We start from the raw sequence: 16,904 nt of genomic DNA on the forward strand, positions 1-16,904 counted from the left end.
GAACGAGACGCTGCGTCGCTTTGCCATACTCCCGGCGTGTCCGTGATCACTTACTTCAGGCTTTATCAGAAGTTAGTTCCTGTTTGTTTTCACGGACGCTTTATAGCTTCCGGTCGATGATGTCATCACGCCGACGATCGATCTTTTTTCCGATGGAATGGTTCTACAGGCGCTTCACGACGCATTAACGCAGAGGCGTTCTCACAGCGTTTCGACGCAGCGTCTCGTTCCCTCAGGGAACTAGGGTTACATACGTAACCTGAGACGTTTTGGTTGCTTTAATGTGATGTCTCTGTGTCCTCCTTTGGTAGCAAAGCTCACGTTATCAATTGCGTTCACCGTCGTGGAGAGACTATTTCTTCCTGGGCATAAGTTGCACGTTACATTAATATTCTTACCTTCCATCTCAGCGAGGGAAAAGTAGCGCTTATACTTCCAGTTTGAAGTCATTGGACATGCCATCGCTCCTGGACCTGGTCGCTGGCGCACGTGTGTGTTTGTCTACCTAAGCCAATCATGAATCATCATCAGTTGTGGTTGTCTCCCACCCACCTATCATAATCAGTTATGTGTACAACACCCAACCCCCAACACGCATGCACTCTCTCTTTCACACACACACAGCTGCATGTCCGCTGACAGAGATGAAAACTGTTCGGATGAAAACCGCTTCAGTGAGCTCAATTATAGTAACGGCGCATTTTTAATGGTAATGGGGTTGTAATGGGGGAAACAGTAATTAGTTTGATTACTCGTTACTAAAAAAATTATCGCCGTTAGTAACGCTGTTTATCTAAAACGCCGTTATTCCCATCACTGGTCATAAGCTGTTAACCCCTAACAGTTTTGGTGGAGAATACGGGCAATCATTCCTTGGTGACAACCCTTGCAAAGCAACAGATAAGGTAGTAGGACGTTTTTATTATTTGGATAGGGTTATCTGAATGGAAGACATTGGTAAAGGGGAACGAGAGTGCTTCACTTTGATAGGAGTGAGGAGTTAATTATACTTGTGTGATAGTGTAAAGCAAAGTCGCTGATGGCTACGTTACGGTTAACGGCAGCAGACAGCGCATTGAAGCGTACACAAGGAAGGGGGCCCCAGTGGGCATTTAGTGCAGTCACTACCCATGCAGGGGTACGTCCCTGGAATGATGTGTGAGTACTGTAGGCATAGATGCATTGATGGTATTGTCTGATTGCCAAATGTAATAAATTGGCCGAAATTACTGGAATTAAGGTGTATTCTGAATAAAGGGCTTGAGATTGTTTTTGGAAAAGCAAAAACACCAAGATGTGTGAGCAGCCAGTCTTTACTGCCCCCTCCCCTCTCACGCGCTCTTTTCTTCTCTGTCCGTGCGAGTGCCACTTTAATTGTGGTCAGCAGGGCAATTTTGAACGTAACTGTAAACCCCCACCCATAAGGTATGAGGTGCCACATAGGTGTAGGAATATGTATACCAGCCGTGAGTCGACACAACAAAGCATTCCAGAGACCCCCTCTCCAAAACCTGAACCGATCATAAAACCAATCAAGGATGCCCAACTGGCCCAGAGACAACAGCTCTCCCCCTTTACCTGTGTTATCTCAAAACCAGCACAAGGACAAGATGAGTCATATGATGTGTTTCCTCTTTGTTCGACAAGCATAACAGCGGGTAGAACCTCATGAAGAAGGAACTCATTTATTACCGACAGGCATAAATTCAAATCGTTATCGGGACACAGAGTCGCTAAGAGCTTTTCGGAGGCTCGAAGTCAACCCTGCCACCATCCAGGACACCTCGTCGTGCCCCTCCTTTCTTGACCAGCGCATTCCAAAGGCTCTTTGAACATCACACAAAGACCTCACACCAATGCAGACATGAGGAGTTGACTTAAACCATAGATTCAATAGCATAAATTAATCCACCCAACGGCGACTTAAACATATACTAAGGTATTATGTATATTTTCATGTAACTTGTAAAGTTTCTCTGTACACGAGACATGTTACATATGAATCTTTACTATCTTCTACTCCCATCATGGGAATAGCAAGCTGTTTGATGTCTATGTGATGGATAAATGATTCTCGTCATTTCGATGCACGGTCAATTTGTGTAAAATGTACTGTGATCACAATAGGAAAGTTGGGTCCTTAAAAGTGTTTAATCAGACATTACACTAATGATATGCATGAACAGGAGAAGTGGGCAGGACACCCGCCCACAACAATATCTCATTGGCCGGAGACGCCCCCAAGGAGGGACCTTGGGGCCCGTTTAAAACTCCCGGGCAAACAAGATATCTTTGCTTTTTGTTTTGCTTCGTGCTTTACTGACTGCTATGGTTTTGCGGTGACTTCTGCTTTGATCGTGCGGGCCTTTCCTGCCTGCAAGCAGCGTCCTCCGAGCTACCCAGAGCTTTTCATCATCACCACACTCCAAAACTCCCGTCTGAACCTCGCCATAGAAAACTTCCTGGAGTCCGCGCAGTGGCGCCACAGAGATGCCCGTCACGTAGCAACCAGCTAACGCCATCCAGGATCCGGCTTTTCACCCTGCAAAACCAACCATTCGTCCCTCTGACCACAACAACTGACCACCAGCCGAGCAACGCCGTGCTAAGAGGAACCCATGCTCGTAAGAGCATTCAAACGCAAGTACATGACCCTTCATTCTGGCTGAACTGGTAAAAATCATATCTAAGCGAACAAACTAAGGTTGACCTGCTAGTATATTGATTCTCAGGTTGTGGCTAAGAAATAATTGGGACTTCACACCTTTCCATTAACAAACCTCCCTTTCCCAGTAACTGTATGAATGTGTGTTTTTGTTAGATTGTGTGTGTTTAGAATAGTTCAATAAACTTTTGTTTACCCTTTTCATATATACAAGTGTCTTTGGCTATGTGTTTATAAGTTAATGCCTCAAACTGATCGATTGTGTTATATAAGCTTACAAACAGGGAACATAAAATTGATATTATTGCCATTGTAACGTGTTATATCCCGATTTGAGATTGATAATATACTCTAATTTCAACGTATCGCTGGACGAATAGTTGATAAAGTGTTAAATATTAATTTTGAATCATTTTATATGTATCACGGTTCCTTTCACGGTAATTCAATACTGCTTTGAGTTATTTGATCCGAATCAATTCCTTACATAGGATTTAAATCACTTCGCTTACAAATACATGCATAACACATGTGCATATACACCTATAAATTACTCGCATAAACATGTATACTATTGGATGTTCAAAATACATATATGAAATACATGTGCACACTAATTTGAAATCCATACCAATACATTAGGGGTGTAACGATTCGGTTAACAAGGATTCGATTCGTATCGCGAATTGAGGTTGTCGATACGATTTAAGGACGATATTGGTTCATTTAGAACGATATGATCCGAAACGATTCAGTGACTTGAAATAAATTCAGTAACTTTTTAGCCAAAAATTTAAATCAGTGTGAAATTTTTATTTCAACCGAATTGAATCATTGTTAAACCGAATCGTTACACCCCTACAATACATATAATGTTAGTAATGAATGCATACACACTTGTGAATAACTTGCATATACATATAAACTTCCATGCATATACACTTATAAATACTCGCACATACATATAAACTTCAATGCATATACACTTATAAATACTCGCACATACATATAAACTTCAATGCATATACACCTATAAATACTCGCATATACATATAAACTTCAATGCATATACACCTATAAATACTCACATATACATATAAATTTCCATGCATATACACTTATAAATACTTGCATATACATATAAACGTCAATGCATATACACTTATAAATACTCACATATACATATAAACTTCCGTGCATATACACTTATAAATACTCACACATACATATAAACTTCCATGCATATACACTTATAAATACTCACACATACATATAAACTTCCATGCATATACACTTATAAATACTTGCATATACATATAAACTTCCATGCATATACATTTATAAATACTCACACATACATATAAACTTCCTTGCATATACACTTATAAATACTTGCATATACATATAAACTTCCATGCATATACACGTATAAATACTCACACATACATATAAACTTCCATGCATATACACTTATAAATACTTGCATATACATATAAACGTCAATGCATATACACTTATAAATACTCACACATACATATAAACTTCCATGCATATACACTTATAAATACTTGCATATACATATAAACGTCAATGCATATACACTTATAAATACTCACACATACATATAAACTCGAAGCGCGCATACACATCCATAAAACACTCGTGCATACATACAAAATAAAATGTGGATGCATGGTTTAGTTCGATCTCAACATGGGCGGGAACAAAACGCCCCTTTCCAATGATTGGTCAACCAAAGATCAAGCCGCGCCATTCTTATCTTCAGAACTCAGCGCCGCGCAACAGAATATAGCTATAGCCTATATCTATCCGATACACAGATTATTACAGAGTTTATTGCAACTACATTTAATCTCGTTCTCACCAAACAGCCAGACTAATAAATCGCTCGACACAACCTGGGCAGAGCCTGGGCTACAGAGCTTTCTTCTACATTCGCATGCAGTGAAATACTAATTTATCGCATTAAATATAATTTACGGGGCATCTGCTCTCACAACTATTTGGCACACTTATTAGCCTTATTCAGCTGACCAACTCTCAATCTGTGAGCCGGAGGCTAAGCGGAGAGACTAGGCTAAGCGCAGAGCAGAATCGATTCAAGGGTCAAGTCAAGTCATCTTCATTTATATATAGCCTAGGCCTAGCGCTTCTTACAATACAGATTATTTCAAAGCAGATTTACAGTGATAATATGAAAATGAATAGACATAGTTTGTTTTGACTTAAACTGAGTGCCCCCAGTTTAAGTGCCCCCCTGAGTGCCCCCCCTCCCCCTAACTGACGGGCTTCCTGCTTCTCGGCTGGCCAGTCAAGGCTTAATCTAGCTACAGCATGAGCAGAAGAAACCGCAGAGCGTGCTTCTAACTCATGAACTGAAACGTGAGATCCAGCAGGTAAGGGCAGAGATAGGGGATCACCCATCTCTAGCCCCTCCGCTAGATCCATTTGCGATCCCCAGGATGCGAGCCTTCGCTGTGCCTCGGCAACAGCGAGACCCGAGCCCTGAGGACCGCGAGCCGAAGCCCCCTCCTCGAAGAGTGCTCTGCGGGATCGAAGCGTTTTCATGGGGAGCTTCTCGCAATGCTCACAGCCAGCCAACTTGAGGGCTGACTGGGCATGCTCTAATCCCAAACACATAACACACAGCTCGTGTGTATCCCCACCTGTGATGTAGCGTGGGCAGGGAGTGACACACTGTCTGAACTGTTTGCTCGCCATTATCTTTCTTTTTTTTTTTTCGATAGACAAAACACACATCAAATAGACAAACAATATTTCACATAGAGCACTTGTGAAGACACAGTAGCTGACGCTGTTTGGTCCGGGTGTGCTTTATAGCTTCCTGGTCAATGACGTCACCTGCCTATGACGTATCACCACGCTATTGGACAGATTTCACGAGTGCTTCATGATGCAATCACGCAGAGGACTTACCGTAGCGTTTCGACGCAGCTCGAGTTCACTCGAAAAGGGAATCATACAGGTTTGGAACAACATGAGGGGGAGAAAATGATGACAGAATTTTCATTTTTGAAACTTGTCCTTTGCATTTAACCCACTCCAGGAACAGGGGCAACCATAGCAGAGCGCCCGTGAAACAACTCCAGTTTTTGAGCCTGTGCCTTGTTGGGCACTGACTGAATAAGTAATCTAAATGTGCCCGTTTTTGATAGTGCAGGAAACTCTCACAAACACCAGAGAACATGCAAACTCCACACAGAAAGGACCAGGGCTGGATCAGAGTTTGAACCGAGTTACCATACAGCCTATAGACACCTTTGACGTGATGGACTTTCTTGCAGTCTCTCATTTTCACTCCCTTGACTGATGAGCTCCCTTTCACTTGTGGAAGGTGACAATGTACGAACTAAATGACATGTTATGGACAAAAGAAGGGAAAATATATACATCAGTAACTGGAAACAAAGTACTTAACATTTTTAATGAATTACCCATATCTGAATTTTAGGGTGAGCATAATTAGAACAGATACATTTTTAAATAAATGAATGATAAACCCATTGCTGTGAGAAACTAACTGTTGATTGGTCCTACGACTTGTTGGGAAACAACATTTCAAATTCTCAAACCCACCTCTCCTTCTCAAACTCACAGGACTTTCAAATTCATTATCGGAGAGTTCCTCAGGTTCCTCCTGGAGAAAAAAGTATGTTATGTGTGATATATAATCAAGCCAGTGGTAGTTAAGTATTTAACACTAAGTTAACCTTAAAAAGGTTATGCTATTTATATAAAGAAACAAAATAAGCAACATAAATATTTTTACTTCCAATACATTGAATGTTGCCCATAACGGAAACTCTGTACTGTCATATAAGCTGTTTACCTGTACCGGTTTGGTTATTGATGCCATTATATAGAGACAAGTGGCTGAACTAATCGAGGCAACTTCTTTTCCACCCCACAGAAAACTGCTTGAGACGTTTGGTTTCATTAGTCTTTTGCATCCCTTGACTGTACTCAAATACTCGAATGGGAATGACTGGCCGATAGACGATGCAAACGTTCTTCTGAAAATGGCGGTCATTTCTTCTTTAAGTTGCGCTTCAGACCAGTCAGATGTAAAGGAGATCTTCCCAGTAAGGCCATCTCGTGCAAAATTTGCTCTTGAGTCTCCCCTTATAATGCGGAATGTTGATGCTGACGAAAAAGGCAAGCAGACAACATCTCTTGTATAGTGTTTGCAGGCTTTGTTTTTTCTGACAAAACGTGAGTGTGTAGCAGTCCTTTGATGAACTGATGATTTGATGATACGTATCACTGGCAGATGACATAACTCAACAGCAGGGATGGGCGATATGGACTAAAAAATGAATCACAATATTTTCAGTTTTTTATTGCGATAACGATATAAATGACGATAAATATAGTAGGCTACCATTCCCCATGTTTTTGGCTACAAGTGAGAGCTGCAAATATTCTTGAGAGTCTCAGAAAAACAAACAATGATCTAAAGCAAAACGTACCCATCATGAAATAGTCCCCTATAATACATAAAAGAATAATAAAAACACTTAATCCAAAAACCAGCCTTTTCAGAAATGTAAAAGTTGCAGTTATTCTTCTGTAAAAGTGCAGGTAGGCTTATGTTTAAATAATGCAACTGTGCTGAAAAACTTCACACAACAGATACAATAAAGACAAGTTTGAAATGTAAACACAGATTCTGCATTTATTCATATTCTCATGTTGCAAACAGTGTCAAAAATAGAGCAAACAGCAAGAGTAATAATCCCAACCATGTCTCCAGATTACAAAAAATAGCAAATAATGCTTTAATGATAGAATTTTAGTAATTTGAACTAAAACTTGGTAATCATTATGGGTGTGCATTGGCACTGCCTTCACGATTCGATTCGATTATGATTCACCAGGCAACGACTCGATTCAATTCGATTCTACGATGCATTGCGATGCATCAAAATTCTGCTGCACACAAAGCAAATTTTTCATCAGTCATGAGGCAATACAAGCAGATATTAAACAAAAGATTGTATTGGCTGCTATGTGTCTCCTGTATCTTTGACATAAAAGTTATTAAATAAAATAAAATGTAATTACATAAAATGTAATGAAATAAAATTAAAATGTTCAAACCTGAAAAGGAAAAACCTGCTTTCAGTGTTTTTTTTTTGTTTTTTTTTACACACAGTGAAATAGCAGCTCTAAGACAGGGCATTTCCTGAAGTCCTGTGCAAATATTAAAATAATAAGTAAAACTATTTTATCAGCTGCATACAATAAAATATTAAGATGTGAAATACGGTAATGTCGGTAGCTTATACCGGTGCTCAATTGTTTTAAGCATGTGGTGAAACCCCCTTTTCTACCAGAGAATAGGGTCGTAGATCCTTCGCTATAAAACATGCCACAGATCGTGTGATCCTCTTTGCTCTCTCGGAGTTGTGTGGCAATGTTGACACTAGCGACTTGTCAATTCTTGGCTGGGATGTGTCGACTTTTTGTGTTGTTGTTGTTGTTGAAGTTAACTCAGGATGCCAACGGTCGACATGGTTCGTAAATTTAGTTGTATTGCCAACGTGTTTAATTTTAGTGTGGCAGATTTTACACACCGCGTAAGCATTGACTAGTTGCCCATTTACTTCATGAAATCCGAAATGTGCCCAGATGTCCGCCTTCCAAGCTTTGGGCCCGTTTTTAATAACCCGTCTATCGCAGTCATCTCCCTCCGTCTCAGCCATCTTGCTTGTTGTTGTGGTTATTCTCCCGGAACCGGATGTATTTGAAACTTCACAACTGTATCGTCCGCCAGAAAATAAACAGTGACGTAATCGATTATGGCACTTTGCTGCATCGATGCTGAATCGTTAATGCCCCACATCACGATGCATCGCCGAATCGATTATTGTTGACACCCCTAGTAATCATGTACGAATGGAAATGTATGAATGCATATTTTTCATTTTCACTGAAGGACTGGTGGTGGATCTTAAGAGATGATTAGTCATTTAATGTTTCTGTAAAAAAAAAAAAAACACTAAACTAAACATAATACTGATAAAGATAACAGTACTACAAATTCTACTACCAATAACAATATAAACTGCACTAAGGATTGAGGAGTTGTTGGGTTTATGAATATTAATAGCGTTGTCAGTGGTTGCTTGAACTGATCTGCTGAAATCAAAACGATTAGGGGTGCGCGCCAGCCAATGAGATTGCCGTTTGCGCATTGCGCATTGCTGGTCACGCAGGGTCCCTGCAGAGTCTTAAAAAGTCTTAAATTTCAAAATCAAAATGTAAGGCCTTAATAAGTCTTAAATTCGCGGAAGCATTGCGTTCTACGTCTTAAATAATGTTAAACAGGCCTTAATTTTCCTACGGCCATGTAACGCTACCTCATTGAAATGCTCTCGCCTCCCGCAACACGCGTGCATGTGTGTTTGTTCCGTAGTGTTTGTAATTGTAGTTCTTTCTTTCGCTAGACCAACTATTGTTCACTCTATTACAACTACAAATTAGACGAGTGTGCATCTTATAATGCAGCCAATCATCTTTCGTGTTATTGGCACGAGCCTCTTTCTGATCGTTACCCAACAGACGCATAAAACGGATTTTACTCTTCTGCTGAGTCTGACGGTTCCTCCAGTTCCGTGATCGTGAACGCGAAGGCGAATCTTTCTCATCATCTTGGATAATGACCAAATAAAAGTATAATATACCCCATTGCACTAAAAATAGTTAATAACAGTGATGTAAACTCCGAACTCCGATGTTAGACGGCGTGTGTTTGCTGTCTGTCAGCGCTCGCGCGAGTGTATTGAATTTGTTTTTTCTATGTTCATTAACCAAATGTTACTCTTGAACGATCAAACATACACATTATGCATATGTCTATATCCTGATTTGAGTAAAAAAGTTTGAGACGTGTCGGTAAGTACTGGATCTGCGCATTAGTAAGTTCTCAAAGTGAAAGCAAACTAATATAGCTTACTTACACTTACACTTAAAGGAACACTCCAACTTTTTTTAGAAATAGGGCTTATTCAGCTTTGCTATATTTAGATATGTGGGGAAATGCATTTTAAGCTAAGCTAGCGGCGACCCTGCCAAACTAAAATGCATGCACTTAGACAAATGCATTTGCATATATATATATATATATATATATATATATATATATATATATATATATATATATATATATATATATATATATATATATATATATATATATATTTATTTATATTATTATTATTATTTATTTTTTTCATGTCTGTGAGAAGTAGCCTATATGCTGAGTTTCGGTTTATTTATGAGACCGCTCCAGTTCATGTGCAACGCAAATGATCGCTCCGTCACGGGATGTCTGCTATATTGTTTATTAAAGCTTATTTATTAAATTCAGGCAAATGATGAAACAGGTACAATTTATCAAAGCTTTCTACAAAACAAAACTTAAGGAAGTGGTCAAAATCATTTCTGACCCAATGTCTTTGACATATATTGCTCATCTGTGCACGTTTCATAATCAATATAGCCTAGATGAAATTTAAAAATAGGGTTATAATATTTAAACAAAAACTATAAAACAAAATACATTGTTTGGTTAAAAAAAGTAGCCTAGTCTTCTCCTCCGTTCCTGTCGGCGTCGATAAAATGTTCAACGAGGACGTTCATTTGGTGAATTTGCCTCGAGTATAGTTGGTGCTGTAGATAGGAATGCCATAATATTAACAGTATTGGCAACGATATGCGTCTGTTCATTCATTCTTGTCAAAGTTAGCCGCTGAATTGACAACACACTGACGTCAGACGCACGTTCACTAACAAACCAATCCATGTTAAGATGTATCCCACATAGATGATGACGACAGGATACAAGTACTTAATAGGGGTGTAACGATTCGTTTAACAACGATTCGATTCGATACGATTTAAGGATGATATTGGTTCATTTAGAACGATATGATCCGAAACGATTCAGTGACTTGAAATCGATTCAGTAACTTTTTAGCCAAAAAATTAAATCAGTGTGACTGTTTTATTTCAGCCGAATCGAACTGTTGTTAAAACGAATCGTTACACCCCTACTCCAGACTCCAGACTATGCGCATCTTATGTATAACCTTATAATCTTGCTTTTTTTAATAATCAACATATGAAATAAAATAAAAATATATTATAGACTAATATTTAAACAAAGCCTAATTAAACAGGCTATATGTTTTCTTTAACCCATGGCCGACATAGTCGTCGGCACATTCTGATGGACATTGTCCCTTATGGCAGCGGATATAACTCACAATACAATAAAACAATTTAGCCATACAGATACGTATGCGCAAGACATAATTATAAACTATAAACTGTCTACTTTATTTTGTGTACACTCACAAATGTCGTTGATTTAGAGAACGGATTATTTTGAATGCCCTTACTCCAAAACGCTGTCTTCATTTCAAAAAAATATTTTGTTTTTTAAACAAAATTCAAAGCCAAAATAACAACAAAAAAAACTTTGAATTACCACCATGCAAATTCAGACATTTAGTTCTTTTAATTTTAATTAATGCGTGGATAACACGACTATCCTTCCATTAAAAATAATGGCTATTGCGGTGCTGGATATACACAGACTTACCAACATATGTTGAATACTTTTTGGAATGACTTATCAGGGGGAAAAAACGTTTAAGACGCACAACAGCGGTTAATGGAAACACCGTCATTTCGCAATAGTTTTTTATTGACATTTAGCAGCCTAAATATCACAAAGGTTTTCTGAAAATCTGTAATTCAAACGTGGCTACCGATAGATCAGTCCAACCGAATTCAAGTGGATTCAGGCCGATACTGCCCAATAATTTGCATGTCCTGCCAATGAAAGCTTTGGCATAAGTTCTGCTGGGACTTAATTGTTACATCACTTCAACTTCTATCTATCCAATCACATTCTAATACTTGGGTATAAAAGATCGGTACTTACTCATGTTTGAGTTTGCAGATGCTGACGCCCCAATTCACTGCCATCCTCCCCACCACCTCCAAGTCAAATCCTTCCCTACTCCACCCCACCACCACCACCAGGATGGTCCCTTCCATACCTCACGGGGGGAGTCCGTACCTCAGATTGCGAGCTACGGACGAGGCCTATGCCAAAGTACTTTATTGCTTGCTGGGTTGATAATAAATGGATAATTGTCACAGTATTTATTCTCCCGAGTCTTTCTGGCAGAACTCTTTTTCCACAGCTAAAAAACCCCAGCTAATGTACATAATGTCTGGAGAAAGCTTCTGGCTACAGGACTGTTGTCTTTTCTCCTTGTGTAGCATTTACAGTCAAAGTTATGGATTTTCCCCAAATCTCTGTCTTTATTCCCATCTAATGTTACTATCGATATAGCCTCTGATATCTTACGGTCCAATTCGTCTGACACCAGTCCAATACATTCTTCCTCTTCTTCATCTTTGCTCAGTTGTAGATTAGGGATATTATTCAGTCTTATTATGCCGCTTTCATCATCCTATAAGAAGCCACGCTTCCCTTGGAGGGCGGGGCAATAAAAAGCCGCCTTATCCAGTATGCAAATACACACAGACAATGACACGCCCCTACTGCAAAAAAGCGATCATCTCAAGAGAGAAAAAAAAAATGCTTCTTTCTCATTTTGCTCGAAAGTAGTGCTGCCGACATGTGTCCCTGGTTTCCGTGACGGGTCACAAATGTCTTTGCTGAATGTATTCTGATTGTTTCTGTCTCTATTGAGACCATGTACTCTCCTAACAAGGATCTGAACTCTGTCTGTTTATGAAGGGGTAGCTAGTTCACCTTTTTTTATTTGTTGGAATTAGTTTAGCGTTCTTTTTATACATTCTGTGGTGCCTTTCTGACTCAACAAGACACTTCAAACACCTCCCTGCCAAGCAGAGAATGAACTGATTTGTTGACACAACAACTGTTTTAAATCTTCCCTGGCAGAGCAGAGGATAATCTCTGTTAATACACATCATAATGTATTCAACTTTTGGTTGTTTTCTCCAGGGGGAGAGAGTGGCGGTACGGAAACATAATACAAGCCCTTTGATGCCTCCGTGGCTAGCAAATTAAATGGAAGTGGAAGAAAAGCTTTATATGAGGTGGAGTGATGTTATTGTTGTTGTTAGATAATGCTGAGCTTGAGTTTTCATCCTGTTTTTGCCCATATTGTCTATTCGAGAAATCCATGCTCGTCAAATTTACCTCTGTACTAATGCTGCTCTTGCGTGAGAAGAGACTGTTTTTATTGATTCATTAATATTTAATTTCACTACAAAAATATTAAAAACACAGGAAAAACACAGCAGACCATAAGAATTATGTGGATTACTGTGGCGTGTTGTATGCTTATGTGAACAGCATAATTTTTAAATGGCCATCTGCACTTAAGTTAAACATCTACCAAGTTTGATTTTGATGTTTTTATAAATGCTCATGTGTGTATTTGTGGGTGTTGACTTCCTGAAGATGATGTGATATTAACTTGCTGTCAGTGCAGTCACAGCACAACTCCATCATGAACGCACAGAGTCTGGGTGAGATGCCTGGAGACGTCATAGTGGGGACACTATTTCATTTACTACTACCTGTTTTACTGCTGAGTGGTAAGTTAAAGCGTTCTTCTAGATAGTTTGACATCAGTTGGCTTGTTGAAACAATCGTGGGCATGTAATAATCAAATGTAAACACATTCCTAGTAAAGTGGATATAAAGGCAAATATTCTGTTGTCCATACAAAATAGGGAATATGTTAATTTTAATGTAATGTAAAGTAGAAAGATTGAAATGTCTTTGAGCTGCAAAAATATTTTGTGTTAGTTATTCAGCATTTATCTACTTGGCAATACCTGGAAACCAGTATAATTCTCTAGACAAACGGTATCTGCCACTTTTTACACTCAATGGTAATATCTGCCTTTTTAACACCTATTACCATAACTTATATTGCCAATACTTTGGTTTGCATATCTAGCATTAGGGCTGCTTGACAATTATTTTGAGATTTTCAAAAAAACGCTCCTCTTATTTAGTATTTTTGTCTTGTTTCTAATCTAAATAGCTAAAAATGCTTAAATCAGGATGCATTTACTAGATAACTAAAATGACACATATTTTTTTGTTATCTGAAAAATAAAATAAAAATTAAGTGAGTTTTTGCTGAAACCTAGCTAAATTATCTGCCAATGGGGTTAGACAAATAATCTTATTTCTTTTTACAATCTTGTTTCTTGCTTCTGCCTGTTATTCTTATCCCATTGGGAATTCATTTATCTTATTTTAAGCAATAACTCACTTCATTTAGATTTTATTTTCCAGATAAAAATAAGAAATATCTTGTCATTTTACTTCTCTAGTAAAAGCATCTTGATTTAAGAATTGGACTGGAAACAAGACAAAATACAACGTTTGCAGTGTTGGAAATGTTTTATTAAACAAAATAAAAACTCGGTGGGTTTTCTTGAACTTTACAGTTTGTTAATTTTAAACATGTCCAAAGGGTTTTGCCGAAAGTGAGAAAAGAAGACTGCTAATCGCTGTGTATTTTTTTTTGTGACTTCAGCTAGTGCGCATGGCTTATCATTGGCTGGAAAAATGCGGAAAGAACTTTACAATCCATTTTTATTATACATTTCTAAAAGTGTAAATATGGAAGTATGTAAGCACTTCGAAGAAGGCTAAAATGTTGCAAAGACTGTAGCATAGATTTTCTCATCAAGTTTTTTGGTCTAGTAAAGTTTAAGTGGAATTTACTGTATGCACATTTTATATGAGTTCATGTGTAGGTATTACTAATATGCTCTATATAACCGTTTTTAATTCATAAATAAAGTAATAAGAAATAAGTTGTTTGCTAAAAAAAAAAAATACTTCAATTACTACAAGGCAAAGTACTAATTTTGTTCACCTAACGAAGGAAAAGTGTGAAGAATTTCTGATCTGAATCACTAAAGTTTCAAAGCCACATATTGTAATTGGCTTAACTTCATGCACTTTTAACTCTTTCCTTGCCATTTATGAAATTTACCAGCTTTCCGTGTTTTTACTGTTATATGCTTGGGGCACTATTACACATCTTGATTAGAAATCACCTCCTGATTAAAACAGGAAAAGAAGAAGCAGAAACAAGTGATATCATATAAATCAAACCTGCCTAATGATACTGAATGAAATGACCCAGGATGAGCACTAGGACTGTTACGCTTTAGGGGTGTTGATGGACTCCATCTACTCTATTTGTGTTTGATCATCGTTCTGAACTCCATCTGGATGTAGTCTTTGACAAAAACATGATTTTCTCAGCTTTTTGATCAAAATGTTTTTTAATTTTATTTTAAACTTACCCACATTCAAGTGTTGATGAAAAAAGAATGCATGAAGCTAGAATAAAACAGTTTTTTTTAAAGCAGAGGCTCTGATCTTTCTTTAGATGATCATGATCAGATATTCATAAAACAAAATATTCCGGTGGCCATGAAACTTTTTGTGAAAATGATCAAAAATGCGCCAGCTTCCGGACAAAGCAAAGCTTTTAGGCTACAGTTTATTTGCATAATCAAAGGGGCAGCAGATCTGTGTGTCATTAACTCTGAATCCGTCGCTGGATAACACTGAATCTGCCATTGGGCCACTGAATCTGCATTAACGACAACAGTTGGGGCAACAGCCTTAGTCCTAATGGGTTGTTATCATAGCTATCAAAATCCAGTGTTCTGCATGTTGCGTACGTGAGTTTTTGTTGTAGATGTCTAAAAAAAAAAAAAAAAAAAAAGGTGTACTGTGCTAATTAATTGAGATTTCTTACAGCTCTTACAGGTTGTTGGCCTTGTCTGTTCCGTTGCTTCTATTACTCTCCCCTTTTTTGTAAGTCGCTTTGGATAAAAGCGTCTGCTAAATGATTAAATGTAAATGAATGATTAAATGTAAATGTAACTATGATTATTGTAACAGGAGCATAATGTAAGTTCTGAAGGTGTGCTATACACCAATACTCAGAAAATTAAAAGATTGAATGACCCCAGGTGGCATGAGTAAAATCAGGTTCGGCCAGGCATTATAGCCCAAGTTAGTTGGACAATTTAACTAACAAGTAACTACTTATAGTACTTATTGAAAGAATAACTAACATTTAATTTAAAAGGTTAAATAAAACCAATAAATGATCATTTCTGTCTAAAGAGAGCAGACCTCAACAATCACACACAACTCTCTCTCTTCGGTGCGCAAACTACGTTTCCCAACTAAACACACGAGTGATGTGACAAGTAAATGTCACAAGATCACACATGCATCTGATCGGAGTTCTCGCATGAGACTTGGAATTATTTAAAAGAAATGATAAACTGCAGAAAGTTAGCACTCCAAATAGATTATAGTGGTGGAAATTGTTGGAGAGACAGAGGGTTCAAGGATTGTGTTCTGCAAAGAGTTTGAGGTAAATAAATCATTTTGTAATGTGCTGCTGCTGCGCCTGGACATCCTTTAGCGTCCCATCACCCCATGGCACCAGGAGAGATAAGTCAAGGAACTCCTCAACATACTCCTTGATGGACTGGCCATCTTGTGCTATTGAAATAAGCAGATCGGCCGGTTCACATGGAGTGAGCAGAATGCCCATCTTGCTGCTGTCTTTCTGTTTGAGTCCGGTAATCTGTCACAGTTGTGTGTGCAGGCAGGAAGATGAAGACAGGCAGACACCACTCCAAACATAGTTTTATCTCAAATAAAGGCAAGACAGGCAGATGGACAACACACTTAAACATAATAGTTATCGGTCAAAGACTGAGTGAACAAGGGAAAATAATTGCAGACAGAAACAAGATAATTTACTTAACACAGCTGAACTATACTATACTATAATGCTACACTATACTAATGAGAGAAACTGTGACAGAGGAACATTTAACAGAAATCAAAACACAACTGAATGACCAAACAGACAGACATGAGACACCATGATGTTAATGATATAAAAGGCGCTAAAAAGCCTGCAATTGCAGTCAGAAAACCACTCTGGATCAAATGTCTGTTCATCTTTCTGAACTGGAATACTGAGGACAGCAAGTCTCAGTCAATGCAACAAGTCTCCTTAAATCTCTTGGATTAAAACAAATTGGTGGATCTACAACCATGAATGTATGCCAGAGTTTAAAAGCATCAAGATTGTTGGCAATCATTTTTCTTCCCCCTGTATAA

The 16,904-nt window shown here is 38.3% G+C and overlaps 1 protein-coding gene across 1 annotated transcript in view; it reads left to right on the top strand.

Annotated features, from left to right (window-relative positions):
• Nucleotides 1–13,251: 13,251 nt before the first annotated feature.
• The window catches only part of si:dkey-11f4.7 (piezo-type mechanosensitive ion channel component 2), an 89,480-nt gene continuing 85,827 nt past the window's right edge, over nt 13,252–16,904 (top strand). The window contains 1 exon segment of the mRNA XM_067444858.1: nt 13,252–13,315. Within this exon segment, the coding sequence (XP_067300959.1) occupies nt 13,252–13,315 (64 nt within the window).

Source organism: Pseudorasbora parva, chromosome 5, assembly GCF_024679245.1.
Source record: "Pseudorasbora parva isolate DD20220531a chromosome 5, ASM2467924v1, whole genome shotgun sequence".
Taxonomy (NCBI): domain Eukaryota; kingdom Metazoa; phylum Chordata; class Actinopteri; order Cypriniformes; family Gobionidae; genus Pseudorasbora; species Pseudorasbora parva.